The sequence below is a fragment of the Neodiprion fabricii genome, chromosome 5, assembly GCF_021155785.1.
Source record: "Neodiprion fabricii isolate iyNeoFabr1 chromosome 5, iyNeoFabr1.1, whole genome shotgun sequence".
Lineage (NCBI taxonomy): Eukaryota > Metazoa > Arthropoda > Insecta > Hymenoptera > Diprionidae > Neodiprion > Neodiprion fabricii.
Window position 1 is genome coordinate 29,519,019 of NC_060243.1, and position 20,539 is coordinate 29,539,557.

At 37.1% G+C, this 20,539-nt stretch overlaps 2 protein-coding genes across 14 annotated transcripts; one reads left to right on the plus strand and one right to left on the minus strand.

Annotated features, from left to right (window-relative positions):
• Positions 1 to 1,687: 1,687 nt before the first annotated feature.
• LOC124182817 (microtubule-associated serine/threonine-protein kinase 2) lies at positions 1,688 to 16,697 on the minus strand. Of its 11 annotated transcripts, none has more exons than XM_046570543.1 (22): positions 16,457 to 16,697; positions 15,683 to 15,905; positions 15,154 to 15,233; positions 14,980 to 15,082; positions 14,596 to 14,659; positions 14,189 to 14,291; positions 13,699 to 13,922; positions 13,524 to 13,599; positions 13,199 to 13,429; positions 12,856 to 13,087; positions 12,426 to 12,766; positions 12,135 to 12,307; positions 11,956 to 12,026; positions 11,496 to 11,723; positions 10,367 to 10,594; positions 9,726 to 10,296; positions 9,113 to 9,279; positions 8,777 to 8,994; positions 8,243 to 8,575; positions 7,966 to 8,031; positions 6,797 to 7,295; positions 1,688 to 5,705 (listed from the first exon to the last, which is right to left on the minus strand). In XM_046570543.1, the coding sequence occupies exons 2-22, from the start codon at positions 15,858 to 15,860 to the stop codon at positions 4,774 to 4,776; spliced, it is 5,118 nt and encodes a 1,705-aa protein (XP_046426499.1). In that variant the 5' UTR covers positions 15,861 to 15,905; positions 16,457 to 16,697; the 3' UTR covers positions 1,688 to 4,773. The 11 variants fall into 11 exon arrangements, with proteins under 11 accessions (XP_046426499.1, XP_046426496.1, XP_046426498.1 ...); XM_046570540.1 differs by having other exon boundaries at positions 15,683 to 15,921; XM_046570542.1 differs by having other exon boundaries at positions 16,386 to 16,697.
• On the plus strand, positions 16,634 to 20,312 carry LOC124182824 (serine protease snake-like). Of its 3 annotated transcripts, none has more exons than XM_046570568.1 (6): positions 16,634 to 16,739; positions 18,012 to 18,398; positions 18,756 to 19,041; positions 19,152 to 19,402; positions 19,503 to 19,848; positions 19,991 to 20,312. In XM_046570568.1, exons 1-5 carry the CDS (start codon positions 16,676 to 16,678, stop codon positions 19,844 to 19,846), a joined length of 1,332 nt encoding a protein of 443 aa, XP_046426524.1. In that variant the 5' UTR covers positions 16,634 to 16,675; the 3' UTR covers positions 19,847 to 19,848; positions 19,991 to 20,312. The 3 variants fall into 3 exon arrangements, with proteins under 3 accessions (XP_046426524.1, XP_046426525.1, XP_046426523.1); XM_046570569.1 differs by lacking the exon at positions 16,634 to 16,739 and adding an exon at positions 17,537 to 17,586; XM_046570567.1 differs by lacking the exon at positions 16,634 to 16,739 and adding an exon at positions 17,598 to 17,710.
• Positions 20,313 to 20,539: the final 227 nt, after the last annotated feature.

The following is a 20,539-nucleotide window of genomic DNA, read 5'->3' on the forward strand; positions in this document are numbered from 1 at the left end:
TTTCTTGTCTTTTCAAAAATTCATCGCGGGGACTTGGAACCATTTTGAAAAAACATTCTGCAATATTTACAAAATGATATCGAACTTTTTTTCTAAATCTTCACAAAAATATTTCGAAATTAATAATTAAAATTGCAAAATGACCAGCAAATGCCTAAGGCATTCATAATAATGCGATTGTAAATATTAGTGCAGGGTGTAACTGTATCAGAGGTCTGTGGGAGCATTGAGAATATCTGGCATACACATTTACGCTCTAAGTAATACTTTATTTAAAAGAATTATTTTGCATATCATCTTTGAAAGTTAGTATTTAACGTACCGACGCTTATTTAATTCTGACTATACGTTGTGATCTTTGACGCGGTTCACAACAATCAATCCAATATAATTTGATAGAAAAAAAAAGAACAATTATTATGCAGCTTAGCTTCACGCATATCAACAATAATGCTAATAATTATAATGATAGTAATAATAAGTTGTGTAATCAATATGAATTTCCACCCCATGATATTTTATCCCTCCCTTTTATTTCCTTCTCAAAATTTCATACTATTCAATTGTTTACACGTCACAACCGGATTTTCTTAAACAATTTTTTGCATCACAAAAGCGGACGAGTAACTCGTCCTGCCTACACACGTACCTATAGAGAATTAAAGTAAAATATCGTTTTTCCAATAGAAAGCAACAACGAACATATATTACACATATTATTATACACATGAGACCTAGGGATTGATTGATTTCTTTATCAATTAATAAAAAGTCCCAATAAATTCTTTCAATTAAGAATCGAAAAATCATTCTAGTTTCTCGATTAATTCAATCGATAGTTTTTATAAAAACCATTTTATAATGGATTCGATGGATTGATTTAGTCAAATGTTCGAATTAGGTGAAATTTCGTTAATCAAACAACCGATCGATCAATCAATCGGAAATTTTTCCAAATACTGATTAGCCGAAAATCGGTAATCCATTTTTCGTTTGATCGATTGATCGTAGCATCCAGGTATCCATCAAATGCATACAACGTATACGTATATTATACTTCTATAATCGCACGTCTGTAGGATGCAGGAGCTCTGATCAAGGCAATTTTGTGTTACAATTTTTTTTTTTTCTTGTCACTTAAAAATATAATGGAAATCACACCAAAATTGAAACTAGGTATGCTTAGCATACTATTAGTACATTACTATAAATATAACAACGAGAAATATCGATCTACAACTATTATTATACGACGGAATACCTTAATAAGTAATTATAATAAATCAGAAGAAAGAAGAAAAAAAAAAGAACTAAACAAAGCACACGTATAACGTCAGTTAATACTTTAGCCTCCAAGTATAATTATTCAATATAATTCGAATTATCGAAACAAACTAATTGCATGTGTGACAATAACTACATGTATACTATGTATACAGTATATGACTATTTTCAATCTAACTAACTATTAGCGAACGTGTTAAGCCGTACATTTCATGTAGAATTTTGTTATAAATACGCTATTATATAGGTATACAGATCGTCCCCGTGCCTAACAAAATCAACGGTAATAAGAATAGTAGTTAAATCTGTAAAAAGAGGAAAATCAAAACAAACTATCGAATGTGGAAGAAATAAAATCACCGCAGGATTTCCACCCTTTTCCAATTATATGATAGCATAGATGAGGAAACCCTTCTTTTCCACGTTAAAAAGAAGAAAAGGTCGTTTTTTTTTTTTTTTATCATTTGTTTTTATTTTTATTCATTCAATTTTCATACCGACAACAGAAAAGAAAATCTACTAATCATCACGATAAATCGGTCAACGACAGGAAAAGAAAATCTGCACTGCCTAAATTAACTATCCAACGATTTTCACAATCGGAATATGAATAATACTGAAACGCGTAGGTGGATTATGACAAATTAGATAATAAAAAGTGCAGAATTGGTGGGTTATAACGGATAACCGGTTTAATTATTCTAAAGCGAGTTAGCTTCAAAAATTACAGTCACAAACGGCGCGGAATTACATTTTCCCTTTTGTTTCTGTTATGCCCTTCAAGTGTCATTATTTCTTGATTTTTTATTTTATTTTATTTTATTTTTTTTATTTTTTTTATTTTTCATTTTTTCAATGCGTTTTTTAAAACTCCGACGCCCACTTACACAAGCGTGCTCTTGATCGTTGAAAAAATGGCGATTGATATGTAATTTCATATATATACAGATATTATAATCAATTTATATAGTCAAAGTTTTTCCTGCACATATTACGTTAGGACAGAACGACCTAAAAAATGTTGTTAAATGTATAGTGAGTGAACGTAACCGGAATTATTTGAAAATGTGAACATTGATTATGATCATGTAAAGACTTGTTATTTTTGATCGAATGTTTTTTTTTTTTTTTTTTTTTAATGCAGTTTATTCTAATCTTAATTAATTCGCTTTTTACGTCGTTTTTTTTTTCTTTCAGCAGTATTATATTCAAGTTCTCGACGAGCGATTATTATTATTATTATTATTAGTATACGTAATCTGATGAAACGTGTTCAAAGTTAAATATTAACCAGTTATTTATCAACATATACAGAGCGTAAAATTGTATATTAATAATTTTTAATACGTAGAGCTAAGGAACACCGCGGATTATAAATTTACGGCTGAAGCAGCCTCGAACGATTTCACGTGTCGTGTATTTGTTATTATATTTATTATAATACATATAGCACGTGCATTTGTTTGTATAATAGTTGTAAATATATTTGTGTATATTTGTATACGTTATAAAATCGATACCGCAGTAGTGCGGTCTATGGTAATTATTTTTCAGAGAGATGAAAAAGAGAAAAATAAGAAAGAAAAATACACAAATCTAAAATCGCCATAATGAAAATCTCATCATTTCAAAATCTATTCTCTAACTACGATGTAAACCTCTCTACAATGTCTCTCAAACTACGACTTGCAACAATTGTATACTCGAAAACTGAGGCAGTTTTTATTCTTTTTATTCAAGCACGTGTAATGTGAACCTATTACCGTATTGTTCCTAGTATAAGACTACCACAAATTTTCAGACAATATTTCAGAATGTTTTTCTCAGTTACCCGCACGTAAGACGAGGACAATTTTGGCGGGTTCTGTCAACGACAAAAAACCTCGGCTTATATTCGGAACAATATACGATATATACGCGATACATAGTGAAAGTAGTTCTAACGTATAGCGACATATTTAATTTTCCGATTACAGAAACCTCCACTGGTTATTTTTGATTATGTTTCATTGTTATTATACACGTTATTACGATTATTATTTTTTGTAAGTTGTTTTTTCTATCACACGTAACAAAGTACAATGAGAGTAGGGATTACTTAACGATATTCTGAGGAGAAAAGAGAATAAGCTGCGTACGACTCTTAAACGATAAATCTATTTCGTATACATGAACCTGCGTGAATTGAAAGGGGACAAAGAAAAGTCTAGTACAAAGTTACATCCTTACGCGGATGTATCCACACTTAGGTTCGGTCTGAATCCAAGTAATTTATCTTGATCGATTTTTAATAAAGTGATCTGAATAAGTGTCACGATAATTTTTTTTGCACCGTTGCTGTTCCATTTTCGCTTCTTATTTTTATTTTCATATGTTATTATTAATATAATTATTATTTTGTTGTTTCTAAACGCTTTGAGCTTACGAAACTATGTAAAATCGTAGTTAATCATACATCGACGAAATGGACGAAAAACGATAACCATGCTAACTATACAGAAAATATTTCGAACACGATTACATATTTTTTATTCTTTGCTTTTCCGTGTTTTGTTCGTCAAGTTTCAGATATTTTTTTATTTATTTTTTTTTTTTTTAAATTTTTTTTTTTATTCAAACGAATTATTCCAACTTCCTAATAGACTCGAGTGTTTTTACTCCTTCGTTGATCAATTTGTTATGTGCAAACGAACTAAAGAGAGATTAAAAGAGACAGGTAACAATAAAGAGATGGCGTGAAAGAATTTGATTGTGTAACACATGAGGTGTAAACATTCGAATTTCTATACTAACTGGTTGTTTTTGCTTTTTTGTATCTCGATCTCACATATTAAAACTGGTAAATTGTTTGAACTGAATTTTCAGTTGTGTTTCTTCAATTTACGTATAAAAAAAAAAAAAATTGGCGAACTGAGCATAAAAATCATCTTAGCAGGTTGTCTAATTCGATCTTCGTATGGACTGATGTTATTAAAGTGACGGTAACAAATTGATTAAAAAAAAAAAAAAATCGCAATCATTTCACTGCGGAAATGAATTTCAAGCCTAAAGCTAAATGCGAAAACTGTTAAACTGATTGATTATGCGAGTAAATATTACTATTCGAATTCGAAATAGCCATTTGTCGTTATCAAACGTGCGTAATTATTAACACACAGCCGGACCAACGTGTGTTCAGTCTCAATTTATCCCCGAATTTGTTCAATCTACGTAAGGAAACACAAATAACGAGGAAAAAAAATTGCAGTTATCAGCTTCAAAATGTTCGGTAATTTCACCGATATGTGGAAAATTCACAGGTAAACCTTGGGAGTACCTTGGGGATAATAATTCGTTGAAAAACATTCGACGTTACAATCAAGAGGTCCTTATACCAATCGATGAACAAACCGTAAATTTTACTACCTCAAGCAATGTGCTATCGATGGGGAAAAGAGGGAAAAAATATAGATCGATCAAATCGGTGGTAAAGTTCGTCGAAACTCTGGTCTAATTATTTTTCTTGTCACCAGTAGTGTTTTTTTCCTGGCTCGAGCTGCCAGTGTCAGGATCGACTTTGTATCTCTTCAAAATCTTCTTGCCTTCCATGCTCGAGTCATTCGAATTTTTATCCGACATCTTGAGGTCGAAGACACTCGCTTTCCTCTGCATAAGCGTGGACATTTGCTTAAGGGGTAACGGCTCGGGAGGTTTTGCTTGCTTGGGAGGATCTTTTTCGGCGACTGAATCCAACCAGTTTTTGCTGCAGAATTTTGACTCGGCGACACTGTATTTTCTCTGGGAAACGACGCCCTCAGGTTTTCTATTACGGAACGAAGATGCCTCTGGACGTTCGGCTGCAGCCTCTTCCGAGGCAGATTGCAGCCTTTCGACGGCGTTAAGAACGCTTTTTCTCGTCATAACGAAGGAGGATTCCTTCAAATCCTTTCCGGATCCCACCGAATCATTTGACTTTGATGTATCGCTGGCTTGCTCCAGCTTTCCAATGCTCTTCGACGAGTAGTCGTCACTCCTGCTTCCAGTCGGCGAGTCCTTTTCTTCGGCTATCCGTGGCAGCTGTGTGCTATTCTGTATTCCAACGTTCGCTATGTTTATCGACATACTATGAGTCAGCTTGGGATATTCCGTGGTGGTTTTTTGGTCGACCAATTTTTTCTCCGCCTTCGAATCGATGCTCTCTTTTGAATGGGCGATACTCGCCTCATTTGCGGTGTCAGTCATGGATGTCTGGGCAATCGTCACTCGCGGTATCACTTTCAGCACAGTATTTGCCAATGGTGATATAGACGTTTTACTTTCTGCCGAACGGGGATGCAAGCGATCCGGACTCAGCGCCCGTCTTAACAGCGGCGATCCAGGCTCCGCCGATTTCGGACGACCAAAACCTTTCTTCTGACCGCTTGGCGTCGACAGAGAAACCCCTAAATATATGTACCGCTTAGATTAATTGGATACACTTGGGTTCAAAACAATATTGATGAAATACCACCGTTGCAAGTGTTCCAACAAGGTTTAAGAAATTCATCTGAGGTTAAATTGAATTTATTTCAATCAGTGCTCTTTGCATACAGAGAAAAACTTTGAAGCGATGGATTGCACCGAAGTAAAGTGTTAAACTAATGCGACCTCACTGAACTTATCAATCTTTCGAGTCATAGCGATAAGTATTCTTACCACCTATTTTATATAGAGTTTTTGTATATTTAGAGAACTTTTCGACATATTTCTTTACGGTTTTTTTGTTGCTATTTCTGATAGTATACTAAGAGTAATTATTGCAATATGAAGTAAATTACTATTGTTAGAAACAACCTGATTAAAAAAAGTTGTGAAAATTGAACGAATAGTTAATTTCCCCAAAAGGTACCCCTTTACACATATACATGTTTTACAAAAATTACATGTTTTTGGGGTCGCTGATTATGAATCTGAAAACAGATTTTGAAAATTCAGCATGGCGAATCCAGTCAGCGACCCCAAAATTCCCTGCACAGAGTTTTTTTGGCGTATTCGATCAAATTGGAAATTTACGTCCGCCATATTGGACCGCCATCTCGAATTTTTGAAATCTGATTTCAGATTCATCATCAGCAAGCCTAAAAACCATCGAATACTATCTTGTTATAAAAGATAACTCAGCACCGTAATGTGTGACTCAAACGGTCAATTACCGATCTTCTTGGATATTGGCATTTGTAGTTGTGAAATATTTTCTGTGTTCAGAGAGCATTATTTTAATTGCATTTAATTCGACACATTTAATTCTTGGTTTCATAGCTCTTTGTCATTTCTAAACTAGGGTGAACTTGTTAGTAGTCGGCCACTTCTTTCATCTTCTTCTTTTTTAGGTGTAGACTTTGGTAACAATAAAACTCCCCATTTAGCAATCACTGAGTGGCCGACCTCTAACACATTCACCATATTGGGATACTTCCCCTAATTATTTCCTAGAAGTAAAGGCAATCAGTTCCACCATAAATATGCGTAAGTACAATAAGGAAATATTTTTTACCTGGACTGTAAGATTGTGTTGTATTAGAACTTCCCGGCTGATGACCAGTGGGAAAAGCCAGAGGACTCGGGCTCCTCGTTGGGCTGGCAGGGATCGGCGATGGACTGGGAGTCCTGGCCAAAGGCGAAAGGGGTATGTGACCGACAGATTTCCTCCTGTTTGGGGAATGAATATTTTTCGCAGCAGTGTGGAGCTTGTGCTTCAGTCCATGCAGCGTACTTGGCCTCTGATAATGCGACTGATTAGCGATACTCGATATGTTCCCTATAGGAGGATTTGTACTGGACGACGAAGAACTGGGACTTGAGCATGGGCTCGAGGTGGTCGTCGAGTGGTAGGATTCCGAACTGGATCGATTTATTGGAGGTGACGGGCTGCAGACTGACTTGGTACAGGCGTTGAAAAACGGTGCCGATTCCTGAGGCGGTAAAGAGCGAGTAAATGACTGGAACGAACGACTCGGAGTAACCATTGACGGAGAACAGATTCCCGCAGCCATCTGTAAGTTTTTCATTTGACTAAATCGTTATTATTATCGTTTTACTCGGTTTAGACGTACAAGCTTACAAATAAATCTGCGTGTTTATAGGTTTGCAATAAGAAAATGTAGGCAAGCCTTGAACATTGATTTTATTTTATCGATACTGTCTAACTGAAAAAATTGAATGTTCTTTTGTACGATATAATGTATTCATCACGGCACTGCCATATAAGAACAATAATCAAATTCTCTACTTGTCACCATTTCAGATTAGCTTTAAAAATTTGTACATCGGTTAATATTTGCAATAGAAGTCTACTTAATGTTTGTTTTTTACATCGATTTTTCTTTAAACAATTACCGTTATTCTCAGAAAGAAGAATTGACAGTGAATCGAGTATCGTATTTGTTAATCCTTGAATTTACAACGAAGTAAGTGTTGAAAAAGTTGAGTATACTTATGTCCCAAAAGTATCAATCAAATTCTGGAAAGTTTGAAATAAGTCTGGGGTGTTACAGAAATTGATTGTATGGTGTTTTGATATTTGATGATAAACTTATTATGGACGAATATATCGTGTATGATTGATGATTCAACAGTACAAAATGTGAAATCAAGACATATGATTAGAGTATGATTATCGTATTTATGAGTTAATAAATAAATAAATTTTCATGAAAATCATACCATAAGTGGAGGTTTGCTGTCACTGGGAAGGATTGGTGCCGACAAAGGACAACTGATACTTAACGGCTGTAACGATAAGAAAAAAAATATAAATGAACAAATAAAATACAGAACTTAGTGACAGTGATAAATTATTATTTCTTTTTTTTTGTAAACACGTAACAGTAGCGAAAATGTTCGGTCTTGTTCAACTATTCCTTTGTGATTTGATCTGTTTGTTTATTGACTTTTGATTTGTTTATTTGCGTTAGCATAGATTGCAAACCATTCGCCGTACCTGCTGCATCTCGACACTGGCTCGTTTAGAACTGATTCTTCTGAACAGCGATGTCTTTCGTTTTTTGTCCGAATGATCGCGCTTCTGCTTTCTCTGTCTGTGAAGCGATTTTTTCGCCATTTTACTCTGCCCCAACTCACGCTTTCTACCCCCGCTTTTAATGCTCGTATTTTCCAGTGGCGTACTTCGCAAAGTTACATGATCTCCTCCGCTCAGCATTAGCTGCAAAACCTGCGTGTGATAAAGCCCCTGAATTGCTTCACCGTTTATGTGAGTTATCAAGTCTCCGGGTCTAAGTCCCGCCTCAAATGCTGGACTAGATTGATTGACCGCCTGTAAGAAACACAACATAATTGCTTCATGATACACCGATTACCTGATAAGGATATTTAAGGAGCAGTAAACACCCTATATTTGTCTTTGAAAAGGGCTATTTCAGACAATTCTTGGGTTTTAAGGTCAATTATCATATAATATTTGTAAATTTCGTACAGAAAAATGATCGAATTTTGGAAAATTTTGCAATTTACTTACCATGACCAAATGATGCATGGTATAGAAATCGCTGTCACCATAATAAACACGTATGGTGTGAACGGTGAATCCAAAGCCGCAGGGACCCCGCCTAATGATGGTTGGTGGTTTGAGACTGGTTACCAGAGGGCTGAGTTCTCTACATGGCGAAGTATCCCGAGAGGAGGCGGTGGAAGAGCCGCCAGGTGATTCGATTGGCTGCGTCAATGGTAAGTCATCTGAAAAGGCAAAGATATTTATTAACTTTTAATTGAGAAACAAGTACTTTGCTACCTGTTAAAGTTTCTCATCTACTTTTAGAGACAGAATATACTTTAAGGTAAAGACAATGCTTACTCGTCGGTATGACCAGAGACAGCCCGCTGGTTGATGCAGATTTTATCACCGATCTGGATCTGTGTTTTGTCAAGGGTAGCAAAGACATTGCGAACGTTTCGAACGAATCTGTGCTGGAATTGTGCTTGTCATCCGCAGCATCCCTGTTAGCAGCCGCTAGATCCAATCTGTAATAAAAATGGAGACTTAGGTTGAAGGTAAACGATTTTCTGGGCTTAACTTTGCTATCGTCTAGTCTTGACAGAATAATATGACATAGTCTGAATAAAAAAAGAGTTTCTCTACTGACAGAAACGATTTTTTAGATCGAACGAATTGAATATTGCAGAGAATTGATTCAGACAGTGTCATTACTCTAATTCTCAATGATTGCTCGCTTCGTCAGCGTTATAATTTAAATATGAAATAAATCATAACTTATTTCCTTTCTATCACAGGCTTTGTTTTTAATTTGCGAATATGTTGAAATGCGAAGTTTTTTAGCCAGACATTGAGGTGCAAACAGGATAAAATTGAAAATAGATTCAGACTGCGTTTTCACGAAAAATATACGCGTCGATTAAATGAATATTTAAAAACAAAAACACGATGCCAATTCGGCTAAATAACTCACATGTGTTCGTCGTCAATGGATATACTGAACCTGGGCAGCTTGTCGCGTGTATGCGAATGGCGTTTCCTTTGAATCTGCGGGCTGACGTCATCGGATTCGGTTTGAGAAGAATCCGGAGTACTCAAACTGACGGAGAGTGCATCACCGCTGCTATTTTTTGTAGCACTCGTTGATTGCGCATCTCTACTGAAGGTCGCAGATATCGTAGAACCAGTACTATTTGGATCAGACTTGTCTGCAGTTTTGTCTGGAGATTCATGAAACGAGTTATTCTTAGTCTGCGACTGATTCTTATCAAGCAGCAAATTCTTTTGCAATGACTTCTGTGCTACAGAAGCAACGTTTTGCACAAAACCAGGAGATAATTGAGCGTCCGAGGTTTCGGACTCGCAGCGGAATAATTGCTTTCGAGAAAAGTCCAATTCTGGCTCAGACATGTTAAACAACTGCGGCCTAGTCTGAGATATTTTGCGCGATTGCGGTGAGTATGATGAAAACGAGCCAAAGAGAGGAGAGTCATCGGTGTCGTCCGTATCATCACCCAAATCGTGATTGTAGCGGTCCATACGAGCTGAAAAGAAAAGCGAACAAGTTATTTCGAAGATCCTGAGCATCGTTGGTTTCAAGCCGCGTCAACTTACAGTCGAAGTAACTTGTGTCCTCATCATTTGTCAACTGCGGAACGAATTCAGCCTTGTGTCTCAAAAGACTGTTCCAGTCGACGCCAAGGAAATAAGGATGTTCCTTAACTTCGTGAGATCCCGCTGTTCCCAGGCGATCCCTAGGGCTTTGTTGCAAGAGTGCAGTTATTATATCCTTTGCTTCCGGTTGTACTGGCCAGTCATCATTATCAGGCCACTCGATGTCGTCTGAAAGGGCAGATATGTGATTAACCCTTTAAGTCAAAGTGGTATGTATTCTTTCCACCTATTGTATGTCCATTTTTTGCATATTTAGAGAACTTTTCAACATATTTCTTTACGGTTTTGTGCTGTTTCTGATAGTATAATAATAGGTTTGCGATATTCGAGAGTAACTATTGCAATATTGTAGTATTGTAATGAAAATTGTAGGAATAATTCATTTCCGAGAAAGTTATCCTTTTACACATTATATAATTTTTACATAAATTATAAGTTTTTGGGGTCGCTGATTACGGATCTGAAATTGGATTTCGAAAATTCAAGTCGGCGGATCCAATATGGCGAACGAAAATTTCAAATTCGATCGAATCCGGACAAAAAAAACTCTATCCAGAGATTTTTGGGATGGTTCATTACGAATCTGAAATCAGATTTTGAAAATTCAGTAAAGCAAATCCAATCAGCAAGTCCGAAAACCCCTGCATACAGTTTTTTTTAACCATATTTGATCAAATTTGAAACTTTCATCCACCATATTGGATCCGGCATCTTGAATTGTTGAAATCTGAGTTCAGATTCGTAATCGGTGACCCCTAAAACTACAGAATACTAACTTTATATGTATAATTCTTTGTTGAGTCTGTAGTGATCGTGTAACTTCTGCGTAATATATTTGTATTGTCGAAATGATAGTTCATAGCTATGATAAGATCTGATAGGTGGTGATTGTTAACTTATTTTGCCTATTGCCAACACATGATCGCGCACCTACAGGACACGGCCGACAACGTCTGCCAGGCCAGCTCGTCTTGTTATAAACGTTGACTCAGAACAATAATGGGTGACGCAAAGGATGAAGAGATTGAAAAATGGTAAGAGTATGTATGTATGAGAAATGGTACTTTACCATTGACCGTGTGGGCAAATAATTCTTCGGGTGTTTCTCCGAAAAATGGAACACAGCCGATCAAGAACTCATACAGTATTATACCCATTGACCACCAGTCAACAGGCTTTCCGTAACCTTGGCGAAGGATCACTTCGGGCGCTATGTATTCGGGGGTTCCGAATACCTGTTTATCGGAGAATTGCCGAGTATCTCTGTCCACGTAACCTTCGTACAGGTTTGTTGCCACTGGAATGAGGAAGAATGGAACATAAGTAAACAATTGAATGAGAGGGTGTACCTGAAATTCAATTGCGCCAGGGTAAAATTAGATGAATTAATGTGAAAACTGCAGCAACTGTTGCATTCTTGAAGATGTCTTAGGTTTTTGTAATGAAAGGTGACCTTTAAAATTAAATCAGTAGATACAAGCACAGTCTTATTAACGTATTTAGGTTCACAGTAGGCACGTAATACTCACGAGACATGAGACCCATCTTGCTGAGGCCGAAATCTGTCAATTTTATGTGACCCAGAGCGGTGATGAGTAAGCTGAAAAGTAGAGTGGCAAAGTATAAAAATAGTCGTTAACTTTGAGATAGATATTGAGCTAATTTCTTTCGGTTATTCAAGACTCAATGTTTTGTGTATTTCATTTACTTGTCAGGTTTTAAATCCCGATGAACGATACCGTAATTGTGCAAATATTCAACAGCTAAAACAGTTTCAGCAAAATAAAATCTAGCCATATCTGGTGGTAATGGTCCGATATTTTTCAAGAGATTCGCGCAGTCACCTCCCTCAACGTATTCCATTACGAGGCACAAGTGTTTCTGTAAACATAATAAAAGGATTGTTATTAAATTGAGTGAAGTTAAGACGTTGCTGTTCCAAATTAGTCTCATTTTTAATATGGTTTTTTTTCTCTGCTCAAACGTTCGATCGGCATACCTTTGTTTCAAAACTACAATACATGGAAACGACGAAAGGATTGTCGGTGAAACTCATAATATCACGTTCGGCAAATACTTGTTCGACTTGATTCCTTAACATTAAATTGTTCTTGTTTATTTTTTTCATAGCAAAACGTTGCCTCGTTATTTTTTCCTTCACCAAATAGACAGCTCCGTAAGCTCCGTTGCTTATCAGCTTCAAAACTTCGTAATCGCTTTCGCATGGCACCCGCTGAGATCGAATTTCGTCTTCTTTACCTGGACTAGACGAAGCCAATAGTAAATTATTTTCGCTAGACGACGCTGAGTCTTCGAGTTTATTCAAATCTTCCTGTAACTCTGCGGAAGAAAATGTGCACCAAAATAAGACGTTTGACAGTGTTAATCTATATTCGGGAACAAACGTAAAAAAAGAGAAAAATTTTTACCTGAGATCGGGTCACGATTAAGTGACAATTTGTTAATTATGTACTGAGGAATATCGGCTTTGATTCCGATATTTATCCTAGCTTGCCCTTCCGCCTGCTCCAAAAGGTGATAAAATTCTTCTGGATCAAACTCGAGACATTCTAAAAGTCGCGCCGGTCTTGAGATTACTAGTAACAATTTTTTAATTAGTCCTGTTAGTCTAGCTGCTGCTTCCAAAGATTTTTCTTTCGTCTATAAATTAAAATTCACGGAATTAAATATAAAGTCACTTATCGTAAAACAAGAAAGATTCAAGTTTAAATATAGATCCAAGAATTAACCACTGATATTTGAAACGATTACCTCCATTAGGAGTATTTCCAAATTTTCGCTCATCTCATAAAAGTATCTAGAAGTGATTAATTTTTCTTGAGATTTTTGTAGACAATCACGAGCCATTTCTATCACTTGATGATGGACGAATCTCAGTATAGGCAAAGAATCCGGTGCTATCTGCGTAACCAGTTCATATTCGTCTATTTCACGATTTTCGTTAATAAAATTAGTCAATCTTTCTTCCATTTGTTGCGTTGCCTGAAAGAGAAATTTCCCATTATTAACACCACTTGAAAAATCCTGTCTCATAAAAATCTTCTCCGATCGTCAATATCATTTAAACTCTACTTACTTTGGGAAATCGCTCCTTGTATAACGTGTTCATCATCACTATTTCGCTATCCAAAACAGGAGATCGACTCGGGCTACTGTAAGATCGAAGAAAAAGTCAATAATGGTCAGATGTTACTGAAATTGAAACGTCATCGATTGGTCCCGCCATTTTCTCTGCCTAGAAATCGCCGTACCTCAAACTTCTGGACCTTGGACGATGCATCGGCGATCTGCGACCCTCTTCTTCCATGCTAAGAGCTATGGATCCTGGAATACTGGATATACTTGATCCAGGAAAGCCCGGGTGCGAGCCGCAAGGCGTACCTGGTTTTGAAAAGTGACAGGACAGCATGCGGAGTTCGTCTTTGGTCGGTATGTTGGGTAACTGGTGAAGGCGTTCCTGGCTCGAACATTGGGACTGAAAATGGGACATTGTTTGCGATAAATGACGAGTGTCAAACAGGATAATGAGGTAAAATTTTTGGTAACCTGGATTCTGAAGAGTATTTCAAAGGAGACTGATGTCTGATTAAGACTGGTAAGACAGCGAAGAGCATAGACTAGTACGTCCTAAAACATATCCGCAAGAATTCGAGAAGGGATCTCCCATTGTTAGGGGGAAATAGATTTCAAAATCCAAAGTTGAAAGTAAACTGTTTACGTATTAGTGTCAAAGAGACTCACAGACACATTACTGGAGCCTGGAGTCGTCCCGTAGCCACTCGAAGGTAGACTTGCAACGGACCATCGCCTGCCATCGGCCACTGCTGTGCTGCTTGCGTTGATTCTGTGTGAAGAATAAATTCACGAATGGTGATTAGTCTGTCTTAAACGCTTAGAGTTTTGGAACTTTACGATAGCAGCTCTACAGGTGTGTTTGTGAAAATTTTACTATTTTGTACATCTTATGTGTTAGACAAATAAATGAGACAAAAGAAAAGTGTTGCTTTCCCTGCCGAGTTAGATGCGCCATTGGATAAGTGAAAACGAACAAGCTAGCTACGAAGATCAGCTTGGCACACCAATTTCAGATAACGCAGAATTTCTAAAGGTGCAAAATTAGAGGACATTAAAAATGATAAAGTATGTACCTTTTAATTGGTGCAAAAGGAAAATGTGGACTGGATGACATCCTAGGACTCTCTAGGGGACTGCCTACAAATTGTACAAATAGTCTATCGTTAGGAACAGGCGTTAAGACAGCTTACTATACCATATTTTAAACTAGAATATTGCTTGGGGTTTTGAAAAACGAGACACACCCCTTCTTAACAGCCAACTTTCTCTAAATATGAAAAAAATAAAATAAAAACAATCGGCTGACTCCTTGCGCATACATTGTGCATCATAGAAATTTTCCATTCTTCTTTCATATGAAGATAAAATTCTTCAAATATACAAGATTTGTTAAATTTATAGGTTTCTGATGGTTCTTAACTAGATTTTATTCCACCCAAAGATTGCACCGAACTTACCGCAAATTGGAGACTGACAACGCGGCAGGGTTGGAGAAGTGGTGGCAATGAATGATTTTCGATGAGCCGCTTTTGCTGCTCGCCGTGGGATGTTAAAGTCACGCTGTAACATGGATGTCAGATTAGCCAAAGTTTCGTGGTAGATGACATTTATTTATTTTCATTTCTACCAACCATATGAATGGAAAGGGATGGCGCTGACTTCCCTATCGCAGAATTTCGCATCCGTACCAAATTGGAAATCTCATCGGCAACTGCAAATGTGTAAGGAAAAAAAAAAAATAATAATATTAAAGACCAGGTAAACAGAGGAATGTTGTTAGTTTATTGTTCAGCAAATGGAATATCAAGTTTACTCCGGTTAGGCCTCATTTGCTTTTTCTCTAATCACGATTATTTGATTACCTGAAATAAGCAATTCATATACTACAGACAGTGCCTATGACTTAAAATTTGGCATATAAGTTTGAAGATGGTGAATAAGTTCTTTTGTGAAAACTATCCACTGTGAATCATTCCACCTTACGCCTTTCCTAGAATCCTGTGGTTAGGTAAATTTCAACGCACGGTAAATGAAACTTTACACTGTTCTATGAGTGTGTAGAAAAAGAAAAAAAAAAATACGAGACATTGGCTTGCTTTTACGGTGAAAGGGCAGAAAAGGTAGACCCTAACGCATACATGTAACTAAGTAATTTTGTACCTGGTTTCACAGGGGCTTCTTTGCTTTCCATTTTGGGCAGAGTGAGATTCCTGTATCCTTCCATCTCGCTTTTAGCCTTAGACTCCGATGTTTCAGGTTGATCAAAGACTAAAATTCGAGCGGAATTACTCGCTGAACGAAAACGAGCTCTACTTGGCCTGTTTTTAGCCTGATCCATCGCTCAATCTTCTGCGTCGCACTTGTCGACGGGATTAAGAGGATGCTAAAACAGGGTACACCTAGCAATTTGAATACAAAAGATCAGGATAATTAAATGAATAGGAAATGATTTTGCTGCTTATACAGTTTCGTTTCTGGTTTCCTTATTAAATGATTAAGACGTGTTGCGGTGAATTTTAATTAAGAATTAATTAACTGGCATTGATGCAACGAGAAGAAAAGAAGCGGAACCTGATTGTTATAGAATCTGGCTCGAGTTTACCAACAATACTATTCAGGGTCGACTAAAAATAGAAGGTAGAAAGAACACAAGAATTGAAAAATAAATAATGAGTACGTGAGAGATAGAATATAAGATATTAGTAATGTGCACGTTTATTATTACGTACGCGAGATTTGTATGAGTGTAAACTGTCGACTTTATTTAGCCAAATCATTTATACTGTGAGAATAAATGCGCGAGTTAGGTGGTACAAAAATGAAACAGGTAGGCAACGGAGAGAAAACAGCAACGTACAGCAACAGCAACAGCAACAGCAGCAGCAGCGCACCTTAACTCGTGCATCGAACTTAAAAAAAAATATATATATTTACAACGGTTGGGGGTTATTCGAGGGACCCGAGGTCCACGCTGTTGCGCTAATCATCATCATTGATCTGAATCGGTCTTATATTTATCCGGGCGTTTACACTGACATATCTCTTGCCTACTTAAGAAGAGATATGTGTATATGGTTTTTCTTCTTTTTTTTTTTTAATTACGAAACACGAACTCAACTGGCTGTCGCAGTCGTTCACGACCACCTCTGAGTCATGATGGAAACCACTAACCATCACATTTTAAACCAGACGACCAACTCGATGCTCGGCTGTCAAGGTATGGCGGGAATAATGCAGGGCACAAATTATGCAGCGCAACAATGTATCCACTATGCCATAGGAATACTATAATGTTAAGAGATAGGGTGTGTTCCTCCGTTTGACGCATTTTCGTCAGGTTTTGCGCCGACCGTATGGAACCCATCTTCAAAATAAACGCTTAAATTAAAATGCGCGCGTAATGATCTCGAATACGATTGGTTGAAAATCCGAGATGGCCTTCATACGGATGGGGCACGTGATAGTTCTTTGCGATGACTGCGCAGGAACGCAACTTATCTTCTTACATCAAGGGAAATACGTTTGTGGGAACGCAGACGCGTACAACAATTCGCAACAATCGATACCGGTGTGCATTCCTTTTGCATTTCTTGACTAGGATTTCATTCGATATCGCTAGGTATGCACCAGTTCTCAGTACCGTAAACGAAGAGATTAATATCCCGGACTTTCAAGATTCCACATGAGAAGGAATTAATGTTGAAGAAAATTAATTCATTGTATTTCTGCCAAAATCTATGACATACAACAATGTATTATGCAATTGAAATAAATCTCTACACGTCCCCCAAGGACGTAAAAACTTGATTGACATATGTTTGTAACCCATCTGCTGATCGATCTATTAAGATCAATATCAGCGTTAACTGAAGCAAAGGTATCAGGGAGCATCGAGTCACTCCCTGATCAATACCGTTTCAATACACAATTTGATTCGTTGACTGAAGTGTACGCGACATTTCGCGGGTAATACGCGGTCTGATAAGAGATAAATCGACAACCAATGTCGGTAACCGTCAATCACAGGTTCTGTATATAGCCGCAAATGATCACATGTCTTGTCGGTAAAGGTGTGCAACTGTTTTATTTCCAAACGAAGCAGCATGGCGAGGTTTATTTTAAAATCGTTTTTCATCATAATTTTATTCTCACGTTTGGCCTTTTTGAATACCATTAATTATATCACAGGTCATTATTAAGTTCTTAGTTATTGATAATCCGTTTCCCTAAAATAGCATCTGGTTGCAGAAACTGAATAACTGATATTAATTTATGTTTTGGAATAAGCATGTGGGAGGGTTGTTGAACATGTTATGTTTTTTTTTCTCAATAATAATAATATATATATATACACACACATAATATAGCAATAAAAGTATAAGAACAACTTATTTATTCTTTCATCGGAATTAAGATTAACGTCATTCACTATTGCATCATTACGTTGTTTGTAATACATCTTTTTTTCATGTTTTTCCGTTTCATGCAGCTAACGACTCTTGGCTTTGGCCTGATGAAGTAAACAATCAAATTGACCCACGTCCGTCTTGGACCGAGAAATCTCCGCCGTCCCATGACAAAGGCCTTAGCCTACGACAAGAAGGAGCTGATATTATTTATCAAGATAACCCATTGCTTGTAGCAACATTGAGCCCCAAGAGAAATTCTTCTGTCTGGCAAAGACTAACTCCACACGCTAGGAAGCCTACTGCTAATTTGACCAAGCCAACCGGCAATGGCAGTTTTGCCAATTCTAAGAATTTACAGTTCATCACTAATAAGAATCCTGTAAATATGGACCTTCACAAACGCCCATTGAATGATGTCAAAGACTGGATATTCCCAGGGGAAATTTCTAAGCGAACTTCGGATTTAAGTAGGCTGTTTTGGGAATTTCTTACGTACTAGATTCTCTGTAGAAGTTAAGGCGCGTGTATTTGCACGTTCTGCTTGGACTCTAAGTTTGAGACTTCACTTTACTTTTACAAGTTGACCATGAATCAGGAACAAGTTAAATATTGCATTTAGAAAAGTAATTTTGCTGCTTATTACGTTAATAAACAATTAGAATCCGACAGCTTTGTGCTGTGACAGCATAATTGTTTCAAAGCAAAATATAGTAACTAATGAAGCAGCTGTACTCGAGCATTAGTAGAAAAAACTGAACATTACACGAAGTACTTTATCACCTAAAAGTCAGATTCTAGCTTATCGACAATTGTATGATTCACAGAATGTGCAGAGTACAATAAAGCGATTGAACAACGGAACGTGTGGATTCTTCCACTAGTTGGTACCTGGTCTTCACCTGTATCAACGAAAAAAACTAATCGCCAAAACTGTAGGGGATTGCATAATCCTCTGATCATTGGAGGACTTACTGCCCGTCCAGGTGAATTTTCTCACATGGTAGCACTCGGCTGGCTATCCGAGAACAATGAAGCGACCTTTCTTTGCGGAGGCAGTCTGATATCCAATCAATGGGTAATCACAGCCGGTCACTGTACTCACGGATCTTCGTAAGCCCGTTTTGTAATCTTTCACTGTCAGCAAATAGACTTTGACTTTACAGCCAATCCATGTTTTCAATTCGTCCAACGACTCGATTTATGACTTTTTGCACTTTCAGAGGACCCCCGAAGATTGTACGCATCGGGGCTCATCATTTGGGCGATAAAACAACTGGGAAGATGATAGGGGTACGGGAGATTGTAAGACATCCATCTTACAAACCTCCCGCGGTCTATGCTGACCTGGCGCTTCTGAAATTGAACAAAACCCTGACATTTGGGTCGGATATAAAGCCTGCGTGCTTGTACTCCGAGTTTGATACTACGCCGATCCAAGCATGGGCGAGTGGCTGGGGTGTCACAGGGATTGGTAAAGTCAGAGCAATTGTCTCTAAATGTCACTGAAAAGATCTAGAGAACCCGTTAGCATTTTTGAGGGTTTTATCTTATCGTCTAATTTCTGGTTTCAGGCAAAGAGCGTAGCGACGAGCTGCTGAAAGTTCGTCTGGACATTGTAGACAATGTGGATTGTGCTCTCCGATTGAATCGTTCAACCGCAATCCCGAGGGGGATTGTGCCAAGTATGTTGTGTGCTGGAGATATTAGTGGAGGCTGGCAAAGCGATACTTGCCAAGGAGATTCTGGGGGTCCTCTGCAAATATTGGATCCTAATCATAAATGTCTCTATCGAATAATTGGCATTACAAGTTTTGGGCGTTTATGTGCACTCAAAAATTCACCTGGCGTTTATACGAGGATTTCCCACTACCTGGACTGGATAGAGAAGACTGTTTGGCCTGATGAAAATCGGTAGAGGTAATTATAATGTCGATGAATAATTTGGAGATTGTTGATATCGTTCAATGAACCGTTGAAAGCAATGGAAATAATTTTGGGAAATCTATTTAATATATTTTTGTTTCTCTTGCTGAAGAAAATTTAGTGTCTTACTTTTTAGGAAATCCGTCAACATGAGTTGGTTGTTTTCGTTTCAATACCTGCAGCGGATCTTTACCGATCAAACAAAGACAGAAGACAATTGTATTTTTTGACGAGAAAACATTATGTTTACCATACAAATATCTGTATGAATATTGAGTTTTGAGATAAGTTAGATTAATTCTTGGAAGTTTTACTGCTTAACTATTTTTTAATTACCGTGTGCTAGATTGTTTCTCCACAATCAATTTGCAATACGGATAGATAGATAATTAAAATATTTCCGAACATCATTTCTTTCGAATAATGTAAAATAACAATGGAAAGAAGTTTCTTGAATGGAAAAAAATATATGAAGATTATTTCTTTAAAATTAAACTAATGTTTGATCATGTTTATCTTAAGTAGATGCTGAGCCAACATTGGATTAGTTTCCCTCTTGATGTCTTATCTGTATTGAACTTTGACCGTGAGTATCCTAGACTCCCAATAATTTCAAAGAGACCTTTGCCTGATGTCTTTTAGCCTTATATCATGTATCTTATCAATCCTCAACCTTTAACCCACC

Bases quoted from the DNA above. Each gene is read 5' to 3' on its own strand.
- LOC124182817 (XM_046570543.1), bottom strand. From the start codon at position 15,860: ATGGATCAGGCTAAAAACAGGCCAAGTAGAGCTCGTTTTCGTTCAGCG. The intron at 12,767-12,855 runs GTAAAAATTTTT...TTTCTTCCGCAG, and splicing joins TAATCGTGACCCGATCTCAG to AGTTACAGGAAGATTTGAAT. The intron at 12,027-12,134 runs GTAAATGAAATA...TCTACTTTTCAG, and splicing joins CGGGATTTAAAACCTGACAA to CTTACTCATCACCGCTCTGG.
- LOC124182824 (XM_046570567.1), top strand. From the start codon at position 17,626: ATGGCGAGGTTTATTTTAAAATCGTTTTTCATCATAATTTTATTCTCA. The intron at 17,711-18,011 runs GTCATTATTAAG...CGTTTCATGCAG, and splicing joins TACCATTAATTATATCACAG to CTAACGACTCTTGGCTTTGG. The intron at 18,399-18,755 runs GTAGGCTGTTTT...TATGATTCACAG, and splicing joins TAAGCGAACTTCGGATTTAA to AATGTGCAGAGTACAATAAA.